This window comes from Homalodisca vitripennis, chromosome 1 (genome assembly GCF_021130785.1).
Source record: "Homalodisca vitripennis isolate AUS2020 chromosome 1, UT_GWSS_2.1, whole genome shotgun sequence".
NCBI lineage: Eukaryota > Metazoa > Arthropoda > Insecta > Hemiptera > Cicadellidae > Homalodisca > Homalodisca vitripennis.
In genome coordinates this window covers 28808749-28821950 of record NC_060207.1, presented here as the reverse complement: position 1 = coordinate 28821950, position 13202 = coordinate 28808749, and the positions used below count along the sequence as shown (strand labels likewise).

General features: G+C 33.8%; 1 protein-coding gene across 1 annotated transcript; it reads left to right on the top strand.

The window, feature by feature from the left end:
- Positions 1 to 744: 744 nt before the first annotated feature.
- Positions 745 to 11625, top strand: LOC124358895. Its single transcript, XM_046811147.1, has 3 exons — positions 745 to 1552; positions 8137 to 8231; positions 11370 to 11625. The coding sequence occupies exons 1-3, from the start codon at positions 1511 to 1513 to the stop codon at positions 11539 to 11541; spliced, it is 309 nt and encodes a 102-aa protein (XP_046667103.1). The 5' UTR covers positions 745 to 1510; the 3' UTR covers positions 11542 to 11625.
- Positions 11626 to 13202: the final 1577 nt, after the last annotated feature.

Below are 13202 nucleotides of genomic sequence, written 5' to 3'. Positions count from 1 at the left end.
CATTTAAAGAAGTTGTTCTCGAATTACCCTCTTTACTTTTATTCTTGACCGGGGCTTATAAAAAAAGTAGCTATGATAGGAGAGATTAATTCCTATTCCTTCTCTTACATGTACTTAGAGATCGTGTCAGAACACCATGGTGTACTCAATTGTGCACCTGATGAGATTGCCACTTTACCTATTCATAGGTGTCTCTGATGTCGATGTAAAGATTTGTTTTAAGTTGGCGACTTTCTTTGTCTCTTCAGACGAACATGACACCAGATTCCAGGAGTTAAGTGTGAACGTTATTGCAGATAACAGACGCTGCAATAAAAAAAGAAGATGAACTGGAACTTTGAATTAATTCAAATAGAATTAACCCTCCTTACCATAGCTACGTTATGTGTCGAAAACTCGCTTGCCCCACCGTGCTTAGTACACAGACGAAGATTTATTTATTTACAAACAGCAGATAAAGTAAATTATATAATTTGGTCTACAATATTGATGGTATGAGTGTTAATTTTGAGATTAAAAAATTGAGCGTTCACGTTTATAGCGAGTTATCTGAAAATGTTCAGTGTAATAATAGCCAAACATCGAACTAGCGATTAAACTTTTGGTCTCCTATTTTTGTACTGTAACGTGAAACGTAAGTGATGACATAGAAAATACATGACAGCATTTCAATTCGGCGGTGAAACAAAAACATTATAGTTGGAGAAGGAGAAAACAGAACTAGAACTAGAACTGGCTGTTAGGATAGCTGGATAATTAATTTAGTCAAATGTGTTAATACGAGTGGTGGAAGAAAGGATGAGATTCTAAATATGTTTGTTTTTATGTTTACACCCTTGATTTAGTCTTTTGGCCTAAGTTTTAACAAGAACACTATATTGTGTCATTGTTTATGAAATACGTTTTATTTTAAGTAATATTTTCAATTTGTAGTATAGAAATTTGGGCTGTGATAAAACGGCGAGGCTTATTTCATTCTGACATCCTATGGGAAATTTTAAGATTAATTGTGGGTGTATTTAAATACTTACAATTGCCTTTGGCATCACTGTTTGTTACACTAATTTCTTCTTATCCAAGTCAACGACAATAGTCAATGATTGGTTGTCTTGTCTCACTTCTCACTTCTCATTGAATGAGTTGATTACGTTGGATCAGAACACTTGTTGCTTGTTCTATGTTGATCTCTATTTACTTTACTTTAACTTGAGTAAAGTCGAGGTGTCTTTTAACCAGTTAACAACGCCACCTCAAAAACATTAGCTATCTGTGTTAAATCTTGATAGGAGGTTGTAATTTTTTATTGTTACAAGGTATTTGTAGCAACTGAAAAGTAAATGAAGTTTCGTCTTTTACTGATAAATTCTTCATGTTTACATTGTATGACTACCAGCTCTTCAGCTGTTTTTCTACAACCTATATTCGAATTTTATCCTATTATGATAGGAGCCTGAACAATTGAGCAAGAATTTGATTGAAATTAAACCTATATTTAACATTCAATTTGAAAATGGTTGGCTCTTGTACATCAAAATCAACTGTTATAAAAGAGGTAAGAGGATTTATTATTTGTCTAAGCTCACATATTTTTACTAGGCTACCCCAAATAATATCCCATTTGCCAGAGCTGATTACTGCTTTCAGGTCCATAAAATTTGAATCAGTGGCATTGTTTTTATCATTTTGTGAAAATTATAATTTTTTAATTTTTGTTGTGATGTTTTTTGGGTACTTTGGGATTATACCGACCACACCAGTATGAAGAACACAAAAATAGAAATTTATAGAAACAAACATGATAGAACGAAAAAACAACTCTTCAATTACAAAATTACAAACTTACAAGCATTTCCAGGTATTGTGATCGGTATTGTTGTCGCTGTTATCTTATCTTTCTCGAGAATCCTGATTACGGCAGGCCGCGCGGCATCACGTGATTTGCACGGTACATCATTGCCTTTCCATTACAATTCAATTTATATTTCTGATTAGCCCCTCTAGAATTTGATATTTTACTGATAGGTACTATCTCGAGGGATGTTTTTCTTTCGTCGACATCAGCGCGGGGCAGCACCGAAGGTGCTGTCGAAGCCCGCGCTGATGGCCGGAGGCACTCGCATTTTGGGTGGCGGAATGTGATCAAGAATAAAAACAAGTTTTGAGTGTTTTTTTAATAAAAAGTTTAGTTTGGTAAATGTTTGTTTTTGTTGAATTTTTGTGTTTGGAGAAATGTAGAGGTAAAACACGGAAGTACAACAAAGCGATGCACCAGTTGAACGGGCGGCGAGACTCTGCAATCACGTTATCTACTAGACGCTCGACTTTGACCTCTGTCTGAGGATGGGGAGGTGTTTGCGATAAGACAATTCCTGTTTTATATTGACGAAATATTGTTCTACTACGCTAATCTAGTAATCAGTAGAAACGAAATGTGAAATAACGATTCATGTCTGGGTGTGGTCGGTATAATCCCAAAGTACCGTTTTTTGTAATTTTTTTTTTGTATTATGTGGTTAATATATAATATCAGATTTGGATGGTATATTGAAAAGTTCAATAATAACAAGTGTAGAGCGCTTGGCGAGACTTTAATAAGCGGCCTACACTCGTTATTCGCTCATCATTATTGTACAAACTATATTGAATGTATATTACCCAACTTAGCTATTATATAATAATCGTACAACAAGAATGATTATACATTAATAACATGAATAAACTATTGTTTTCGGTGAAATTACGTTAACCTGTGTTAGTATGCAAAAACTTACGGCGATTGGAGCGGTAGTCGCTGATCTTAAGATTTACCAATATTACAATAAAAAATAACAACAACAGCATTAAAAGTAACACAACCCACTAGGCTATAACTGGGATCACATGTTACTAGACACTTCACAATGTGTGAAGCTTACCTGGATAGCTGTGAGCAACCACTTTTGTGAAATGGAGGTAAGGATTCTTACCAGACAGGCGCACTTCTCTGCGGGGGAAGACATTAATAAGTGGCCTACATTTGTTATTCGGTTGTTTTTTCGAACAGTTCGATATAGTATCAAACTTCAATGTGTAAAAATCGTACACAATAAGAGGTATAATAAATAACCATAGCAAGAAGAATTTTGTGCATTACAATTTTAAAAACATAAATTTATCTCTGATATTACAAAACAACAAAACCGAGTATGGCCTAGACTTAGATATCACAGAAACCTTACAATATTTATAACATGCTCATCTTGATATCAATGAGTAACTCCTTTTGTGAATTGGAGGAAAGAATTCTGTCCAGGACCCCCACGTATTGAAGCCACTTAAATAAATCTTGTCACTTGTGAGAAATATCTCACATACATTCCTCATATTCATAGCCATTTTTTAAGTCAAAATATTAGTTACTTCTTGCTGTTTATTGTTTACATTAAAATTACTATAACTATTAAGTTGAAATCATACGCTAAGTTAAATAACTTTTAATGGGTATCGAATTATTCCTTCAGATAAAATTATCAAACTATTCGATAAAAACAACAGAATAACGAGTGTAGGCTGCTTATTAAAGTCTACCCCTCTGCGGTACAAACAATTACAATGATGTCTGCTAGACAGTCTGCTGGTATTCCACTCCTCAACTTTTATGACCGCTCGCCAAGAACTTTTAATCTCATTTTCGAAATCTCCAAAAAATATATATTACCCGCTTATTGTTTACGTTTACGTTATTATAATTTATCAATACATTGAAGTCATATGTTAATTTAAATAAATTGTTATATCAAATTATTAATTTGCTAGATACAATCGATAAAAGAACTGCATTTAACAAATGTAGGCCGCTTATTAAAGTCTACCTGGGCGCATATTAGTGAAGTTAACAGCCAACCAGAAAAAATCAGAGTTTCACATTATTAACCTGTTGTTACCATCCACCTGGACAAAAGAATATAAGGTTTTAAGGGGGCTGGCCCAGTAAAAAAAAAAATTTTTTTTCAATTTTTTAAATTTTTCTTGTTTATTTACAATTAATTTGATGTAAATATCATGGGCATACGATTTTTTTTTTGCTGAGTTACAGGTAAAATTGTAAAGTGTAAAATAATATTTTCAATCGGTCCGAGGAATTACACGGTGTACGGTATACAAAATATATTGGTGATGGGGACACATCCACTTTTAATAAAATAAGTGAAATGGAACCATATGGATCTGGTGTGAGTATTGTGAAAGAAGAGTGTGTTAGCTATGTCAAAAACGTATGTACAGTAGACTAATGAAATTCAAAACCAAGAACAAAGGTAAAGTACTTAGCAATGGAAAAAAATAAGTGGTAAAAATAGGCTATCAGAACCTATTATCAATTAACTTTGTATTTATTATGGAAATGCAATTAGAAATAATAAAAATGATCTCATAAACATGCAAAAGGCAGTATGGGCCATCTGGAACCATAAAGCAAGTGCCGATGAGCAGCCGCTCCATCATTTTTGTCCAGAAGGTAAAGAATCTTGGTGCCGTTACCAACAAGCACTTGCTTCAAACAGTCTTAGAACTTTTAAACATAAAAACACTATCCCCAAAGCCATCATGCTGGAGATAAAACCAATATCTGTAGACCTAACAATGCCAAACCTCCTCCAAAGATGTCTTATGGGAAAAACACAGAACTCCAACGAAAGTTTCAACAGTATTTTGTGGTCACTGTGTCCTAAAAAAGGATTTGCAGGAAGGGATATTGTGGAAATAGCTGCTCATGAAGCTTCCCTGATATTTAATGAAGGGAATAATGCAAAGTCAAAAGTGCTAGACCACTTGAAAATCAAACCCGGAAAACACTTCAACAGCTGCATGGAAACTTTTGACGTTCGACGAGTGCGGGACGCAAATAAAAGAACTATGTTGGCAAGTCTGGAAGAAAGGAGAGCAAGGAGAAGGGTTAGAATAGAAAAGGAAAGTCAAGACAAGGAAAAGGAAGGTGTTTCTTATGCTGCTGGAGGATTTTAGAGTACCATTTTAGTAAATTTATCAATAAAATATGTTTGTTTGCGATTTCCCGAAACATTGTTTTTTTTCCTATTATTTACATCATAACTCCAAAAGTATTGGAGCAATCTTCACCAAATTTTCACCAGATCTTCATTTTAGCTGTGTAAATGGCTTGAACTAAAATTAAAATGGTGAGTAAAGTATTTCTTATATTCCAAGCCTATTACCTTCTAAAAACTCAATTTTTTTTTGTAAAACTACTTTAAAATTCAGTAATTTGTTTTATTTGTACATTTTTTATATATTTTTAGTTCAGGCCAAGAAACTATTGCCTAGGAACAAGATACATTTTATTTTGTGAAATTATCTCATAAGGTAGATTATTTATCATGTTAAAACCATTAGACTAAAAATTTTTTTTTGCAAAAAAAACAAAAATTAAAAAAAATAATAAATTTTATATTTACAATTTTGTTTTTTCTTAAGTGTGTACAAGAAGTCTATTTTGACTTAACCTGAAAGTTTCAAACAAATTGGGCAATATTTGACTGAGTACAAAATTGTTTTCCAAAACCATGCAAAAATGATTGCGATACTGGGCCAGCCCCCTTAATGGGTGGAAATGGTAACAGTATAATAAGCGGCCACCAACACAATTGAATGATGATTATTGATACTATTGAATACAACATTTGACCTATACTCATAATTAGGCTAATCACTGCCAGCTTTCTTTATTTAGACTAGTGACGTCATTACCAGCTGTTGTTTTTGTTTATGTAGAAGGTTAGTGACAACAGTTTGTTGACGGCACACCTAAAATTGTGCAAAAGGCAAAAAACTGAGAAACCAAAACGGCACAACCAATCTACAGCTACTTTATCAAAATGTAAATAGTTTTAGAACCATTACAACACTCAATAGCCTCCATGTATACATGACATAATCATTCTTACAGAAACTAACTTAACCCCTACCATCTTAACGAGTGAACTTGGCTTCCTCAGTTATAATGTGCAGAGGAAGGACAGAGACGCCTCTACTTGTCACAAGCGGAATAGAGGAGGAGTCTCTATGATTGTCTCAATGATTGCAGTCTCTAAACTCCATTCTTGTGAGCTACAAACATGTTCTGAGTCTGACAATGTATTTGTCTCTATGACTTTGAACGGCAACACAAAGGCATTGCTTGGAGGGGTATATATACCTCCTAACCTTCCTTCCACAGCCTACTCTAATTTCGTCCTCGCTTTAGAAGAAATGCTATCTGCTAATGTCTTCAACCAAATACTTATTCTTGGTGACTTCAATCTGCCTTCTGTAGACTGGACCTTACCTGCTTCTTCATTAAACTCCACATCCGCCCAAAAAGTTATCAATATGTCTGAAATGTTTTTTCTTCAACAGATCAACAATGTTAGAAACTCAAGAGGAGCCATTCTGGATCTTGTATTATCTTCCATGCCCTGTTCTGTATCTTACGAACTCGATAGATTACTAACTGAAGACGTCCACCACCCTTCTCTTAGTGTAACTCTACCTTATTCTGCCAAGTATTCTTCTTCCTCATATAGTCAGCGGAACTTAAAACGATGTAATCTTCAGAATGTTCGCAAAGATTTAGCAGAGATGAACCTGGATTTGCTAACTTCCAAAACGGACTTAAATGATTCTTTTGAATCTCTTTGCGTAAGTGTTGGCAGCTGCATTATTAGGTACTTGCCACTTAAGCGTTTTCACAATTATTCTTCTTTTCCCAAATGGTACACCTTTGAACTGATGTCTCTTACCATACTGAAGAAAACGTTACATAGGGAATACAAAGAAACACTAAACCCTATTACTTACCATAACTTCTCTAAAGTCTGGAGGGACTGCAAACAACTGTCAAGATTTTGTTTCTCCCAGTACATTACACACGTGCAGGATACACTGCGCTAAAACCCTAAGGCTTTCTGGAGATATGTGAAGAATATGACCAACAGTGCAGAAGCTTCTCCGTCTGATATGTCTTATGATGGTAAATCCTCAATGGATGGCAATGCTATAGCTGATATGTTCACAGACAATTTCTCTTCTGTTTTTGTTCAAGATGACGTCCCCCCACCTTCATTTGACTTTTATTTCGTTGATGTCTTCTCTTCATGCTCAGTTGCTCTTGGCGAAGTTCATAGTGCTCTTCTCAGCCTTGATGTTAACAAAGGACCTGGACCTGATTCCATCACTCCAGCTGCTGCTAAATATTGTGCTGATCTGCTATCACCACCACTAACTACAATGTTTAATCGATCTCTTAGTACTGGCATTTTTCCCAGAGTCCTAAAGAGGAGCCATATTGTACCAATCTACAAGAAGGGGCCACCAAAAGAATCAGTCACAAACTATCGTCCTGTTGCAATATTATCCGTCTTTGCAAAGGTATTTGAGAAACTTGTCCTAAACCTCTGACATTGTTAATGATTTGTAAAAATTCACATGACTTACCTGAGCACTCTCAGTGGCTGACTTAGATGTGACGGAGATTGATATGGTGTAAACCACAAAGGATTTGGTGGATTTCGGTACTAAACCTGATTTTACAGTAGAATTTGGCGGGTTTAGAAACAAAATTATTTTATTTTTTATTTTCACATTTTAAAATTATAAGAAATGATAGATGCTTAATATAAGTGAATGGACACTTTCCATAATAATTAACATACATTATAATTGTTGGTAGTTAGGTACACAGAGTAATATCAAATTTAATTATATCAATTACTTTACTTAAGCTATGTGAAAAGTTTGTATAATGCATAGCACATATCTATTTCCCATTTCTAAATAAACTACAGGTATACTATTAAAATATAATAACTTTGTGAAATATGGCAACACATACTTATATAAGAGTTTTACCTGTTAACTAGCTTTTATAGTGTGATAAATTACCCAAACTATCTACACGATTGTTGGTTCCCCTCAGTTGATATTCATGCCTTTGTTTGAGGCTTACTATTAGACCTATTGAATTTCATCACATTCACATTAGAAACAACGACATTGCAGTGCACCTCAGGGCTTAAGGTTCATTATTGATGATTTGGAAGGATAACAAGAACAATCTATGTACTTTCTGATAATAAAGAATTTTGACAGTTAAATTTGTTTCAGATGCAAGAAATTCAAGATACATTAGCAGCATTTTACCATAGGATAGATGTAATTGAGAGGAGTCTTAAATCGACATTACTTGCAAATGAAGACAGGTATACTTTTAATAGTTAAAATTAAATATTATAAATGAAGGTTTTTGGGCTTGTTTCCTTGAAAAAATTGTTATGCAGGGTATATGAATAGCTGCAAAAACTGTATCAGATTATTGGGGAAATTTCTATTCATTTAATTTAACTTCATGGGTCTGCTACAGATGATTGAGTTTAGAAAAAAACTGTACTTAGCAGAAAAATGTTCTGTATTTAAATTTAACATCACGACTTGAAATATAGTTTTAGAGAAAATAAAAAGCACTTAAAATATTCCTCACTCACAAATTTGTCTTGAGTTACAAAAGGTATTATAAGGTAAAACAGTGTTTTGGAAATACTTTGTTGAAACTAATACTTGGACAATAATTGTAATGTTAGTACACTGGGAACAATAATCTTGATGTACAACTGTTATTTATCAAACAAGTGGACTTTTATAAAAATAAAGCACTTGCAAATGTGCTATCAATATTAATTTCCTATTCCATACCCAAATGTTATAAGATAAGTTGGCTGTAAATAAAACGATTAATTTATTTCAGTACTTTTTAAATTAACATCAAACTTAACTAAAATATTAAGAAGTTTGATTTTTAGCAGTTAACATGGATGGAATACACATACAGGTCCTTCCTCTTAAAATCAGAATTTTTAAATCAGTGTTATAGATAAATATTAAAAGAAACAACCTTTTGTGCTTGAAAGGCTAGCAACACTGGCCACAACAAGGTTGCAGACAGCTTGTGTTAGTTTTACTGTAGTTTGTCCTCGCAACTCGTATGGCCAGTACAGATGGCCATGTTACTTTCATTGACAGCTCGGTGGCTATATTTGTGTTTGCCTCCATAGATCAGAATTTTTTTCAATTCCTCCATGTTATTTGCACAGTAATTTAAAATGTTTAAAGAAGAAATGAAAACTTTCTAACACAAAGATAAACATACATTTGAGAAATTTAACTTTTATAGTACATTGTTAACAAAGGTATGTAAATAAAATATTACAAAGTATGCCTTTACAGTTATGTTATACTCATATATGAACTATGTTACATCTTTATCAGTCTTTACAATTTTTATTGAATAAAACTTTCACCTTAAAAATACATACCTATGTGTAGTCAAGAATAGTTTTTAGTAAAAGGTCTCAACACAAACACGTCTTTTAGTAAAATGTTTCTATCCCTTCTATCACTCCGGTGTATAGGCCCACTACACGTCATTCGTCTTATTTGCATAGTCGATGTTTAGAGAAGTATTATAGGCTAATTAAAAATGTACTTCTTTACTTAATAGTTATTTTTAAATAAAGCTGCTCGATAAGTTTCAGCACTCAAAATTCATTATAAAACAAGGAGAATATTAGAAAATAACTGCTATGTTTAGTGGCTAGTGGTGTTGGTCTTATGAGCTATGGACACATTATATCTTGGCCAGTACAGCTGAGACAACATTATGGCAAAAATTAATCCGCGCTTCCAACAAAATGGCGGCGGCCAGTAGAGCTGGTCTTACGAGCCTTAAGGACAAATTTTATAAATACTGCCTTTGAGTGCATAGGGAGGTACAATCAATATCAACAATAATCAGAAACATTCCCAAACTTGACATGAATATCAGAGGTGCCAAGAAGCTGTTACTATATTCTAATATATAAAGATTGAATCACAAAAAGTATTTGCTCCTCCGGATTTTAACCTGAATCTCACTTGCCAGGCGAGCATGCTACCACTGCAAAAGGGAGCCCTTACTTTTTACAATTCAGTTATTTCCTATTTTACTGTTTCTATCACATGTTTAAATAACTAAACTAACATATGATTGAGAGACCAAATACCTGTCAGACAACTTCTTGCATTCATGAAATTTGTAAAAATGGCAATAGACTGATTCAATTTCAATAAAGTATGAGTCACAAAGAGTACTTGCACCATCAGGATTCAAACCTGGATCCAACACTACTCTGTTAGATGGAGTTGCTGTACAAGTCTTAATATCTCTCAAGCAGTCAATGTTTCTTTAAATGTGTATGGAACTGTCAATTGGTGACCTAGTACACATGCCCAGACATTATCTCGAAACCGCCTTTGAAACACTCATTCCTTTGTAGCCATGGGGTTAGTTCAGACTTTTGATGTATATTGTGACTGTTAACACACTCCTTTCATAAACATTCGCCGGTCTACAAAATCTTGTTTTATTCTGTCATGATTGAGTAATTACCGATAGAATTGAACTCTGGGACAAAAGTCAGCTTCTTTTGTCCTGTGCAGTATTTAAATGGAACACTTTGATTTTATTTCTCATGAAACATTCCAGACCTTCCAATTTAAACACTAATTTCTATGGAGTCTTCTCTAGTACATTTTGAACCATATCAAGGGCTACTTCTTCCTTACTTACATCATGTACAACTTTGCTATGTCGTTTGTGTGCCGTACCACTTTCAACAACCCAATGATGTAATATTGAAACAAAACTGCTTGATGAGGGATCTGTCTGTCCGGGGGACGGGCTTCATACTCTCTAGCAGCAAGCACACTAACATTGAAAAACCATTTAAATTAATTTGTGAAAAAGAACATATGTTACAGAGTTTTCAGGATGTTTCTTATTCTAATTTACGGACATTAAAATAATCATTGTTATTATTTTAATAAAGTATGCAAAAGTGGACAATTATGTAAAATACCAAAACGTATTTCCTGCATTCAAAAGTCACCATCCTTAACAGATAATTTTTCCATTTGAGAAATATATCAACATATTTGTATCACACTCAATGTACTTATTATCTATTTGCAATCACCAACTTTAGATGTTGACATACAAGTTTCAAAAAACATAATAAATGTTGAAGGTTGAGTTTATATTGGTTTCTTGTAATCACTATATTAAAAATTCATAACAACCAATATTTTTATTTCTTTATAGCACCTAAGAGTTTTTGATAGCAAGGCTATCTTTGTCAGATTGTAGAGTCCAATATATGGACTAGCAGGGTTACTAGCCCATTACAGTGAATGTTAAATCGTTGTTAGTTATGTCACGAGAGTCACTATTAAAAAACTGTATCATAACATTGCTAAGTTTAATTATTGCTTCCTAATGTTGCTAGAGTATGTTTTCTTTATTTTAGGGAAAACATGGAGAAAGAGCTTCAAGATATTACAACAAAACTATCAAGTTTGGAAGGCAGTTTGCAGGGCTTAAGAAGAGAGAACAGTAAAACATTTGCATTTGCTGTGTTACTTATGTTTTTTAGTTTTTTAAGTTATGGATTGTATGTAATGATATGTGGTCCACCTTGATTGTAATGGCTAATAAATTATCATTTATTTTTAACATGTGCAAATTATATTTTTTAAATAATAAATATTTAGATGATTTTTTAATGGCTGTTTTCATTAGTCACAATCCATGGCACACTTATAATGGGCTAAGCTATTCAAGCCAGTTTAAGGCTAATTGTATATGTACCTGTAATATTTTGTTTTATAATCCACAAAGGTTATGATGTCAGGTGAGAGAAGAGAATTGTAGCGGTTTAAAATGATTTGTTAATGTACCAGAAATCATAGATGGAGTGGAAAAGATACTAAGCTACAATGCTAAGTATATGTGAAGGGTGTTTATATACTTATTTTTTATACGTAAAAGTACTGAATTGTGTAACAATAATTTCAGACATTAATACAGTGCACTTTAGTAAAGAAGTTAACGTAAAAGTATTCAGTAGATCAGGGCTGCCCAACCTACGGCCCGCGAGTCAGTTTTATGTGGCCCGCCTTGTTGCCAAAACAACCAAATTTGTTTACAAGCATTTGAAATATTAAATAAATACAAATTTTGAGAACCAAGCAGTCCAGCCGATTTCACGTAGAACGAGCCGTATTCATTTGGTGGAGTATGAGTGTTGAAAGAAGTAAAGTAGTTGCAGACAGATTTCACTGACTACGGTGGTGGCTGCCGGCTTGCGAATAGAGCGCGCGTAAAGCACGGCACAGCGCGCGGTGCGGCGACGTAACCCCTACCCAACTCAAGGTCACCACTCACCACGTAATTTGTATGTCCTAGTATCCTAGTAGAATTAATTAAAATCAATGTATTCAATTTATTGGTGACTTTTTTATTGTTCCCTCAGAATTAGAGCAAACATCCAAAAGTCTGGGTTTATATTTATTTCTACTAAAAGAACCTAAAAACATAATATATTATAAACCTTTACCTAACAACTAATAAATAATAAGAAATTACAATAATCAGGAAACAAGGACCAAATAACCTTAAAAATCATATTTTGCACAAGATTTCTGGAACAAACCCCGGGCAATACGTTTTGTTTGGGGTTCCAAATCCCCTGGGATGTTGGCCCACCTGGCCATAAAGGCTTTACAATGTGGCCCTTGGGTAGAAAAGGTTGGGCACCCCTGCAGTAGATTAATGAGCAAACACGACAGACAATATTTCACTTCCCTCAGCTATTATTTATTTCTGGTACTATTTCAATCTGTTGATTGTTCTATAAATAATATGGTTGGAATTGCTGCAATCAGAATACATAAACTAATGGTCAAAGTTTTACTGAAAGTAATATATTCATATTTGTAATAGTGACGGGTAGGTTGTGGAGCATTTCTTTTCAGCTTTATAATTTCAAAAGCTATGAGCTTTCTGACAATAATATCGAGTGGGGAGAAGAACATCCTTCTACTACCACCCTTCTTTCTATTTCCATTTTATTTATTTAACTTAGTCTTTTAATTTTACTGTATTGCAATGTAACATTTTTTGCAACTTTAAAAACATAATATAACACTTGTATCTACTCAGATAGACATATGAAAATCATTTTTAAATATATCATGAATTATTTTGCTGGACTTGCCAAATGTTTGCTTATTCAAAGTAATTCCCCTCCTGTGTAAATGCGCTCTTGAAGTCATATTATCAACTCGTTGAAAGCACAGTT

What these genes read in the sequence shown, in the direction of transcription:
- LOC124358895 (XM_046811147.1), top strand. Translation starts at nt 1,511, where the DNA reads ATGGTTGGCTCTTGTACATCAAAATCAACTGTTATAAAAGAG. An exon ending in AATCAACTGTTATAAAAGAG is followed by an intron (nt 1,553 to 8,136) that starts GTAAGAGGATTT and finishes AATTTGTTTCAG; the next exon opens with ATGCAAGAAATTCAAGATAC. An exon ending in TTACTTGCAAATGAAGACAG is followed by an intron (nt 8,232 to 11,369) that starts GTATACTTTTAA and finishes TCTTTATTTTAG; the next exon opens with GGAAAACATGGAGAAAGAGC.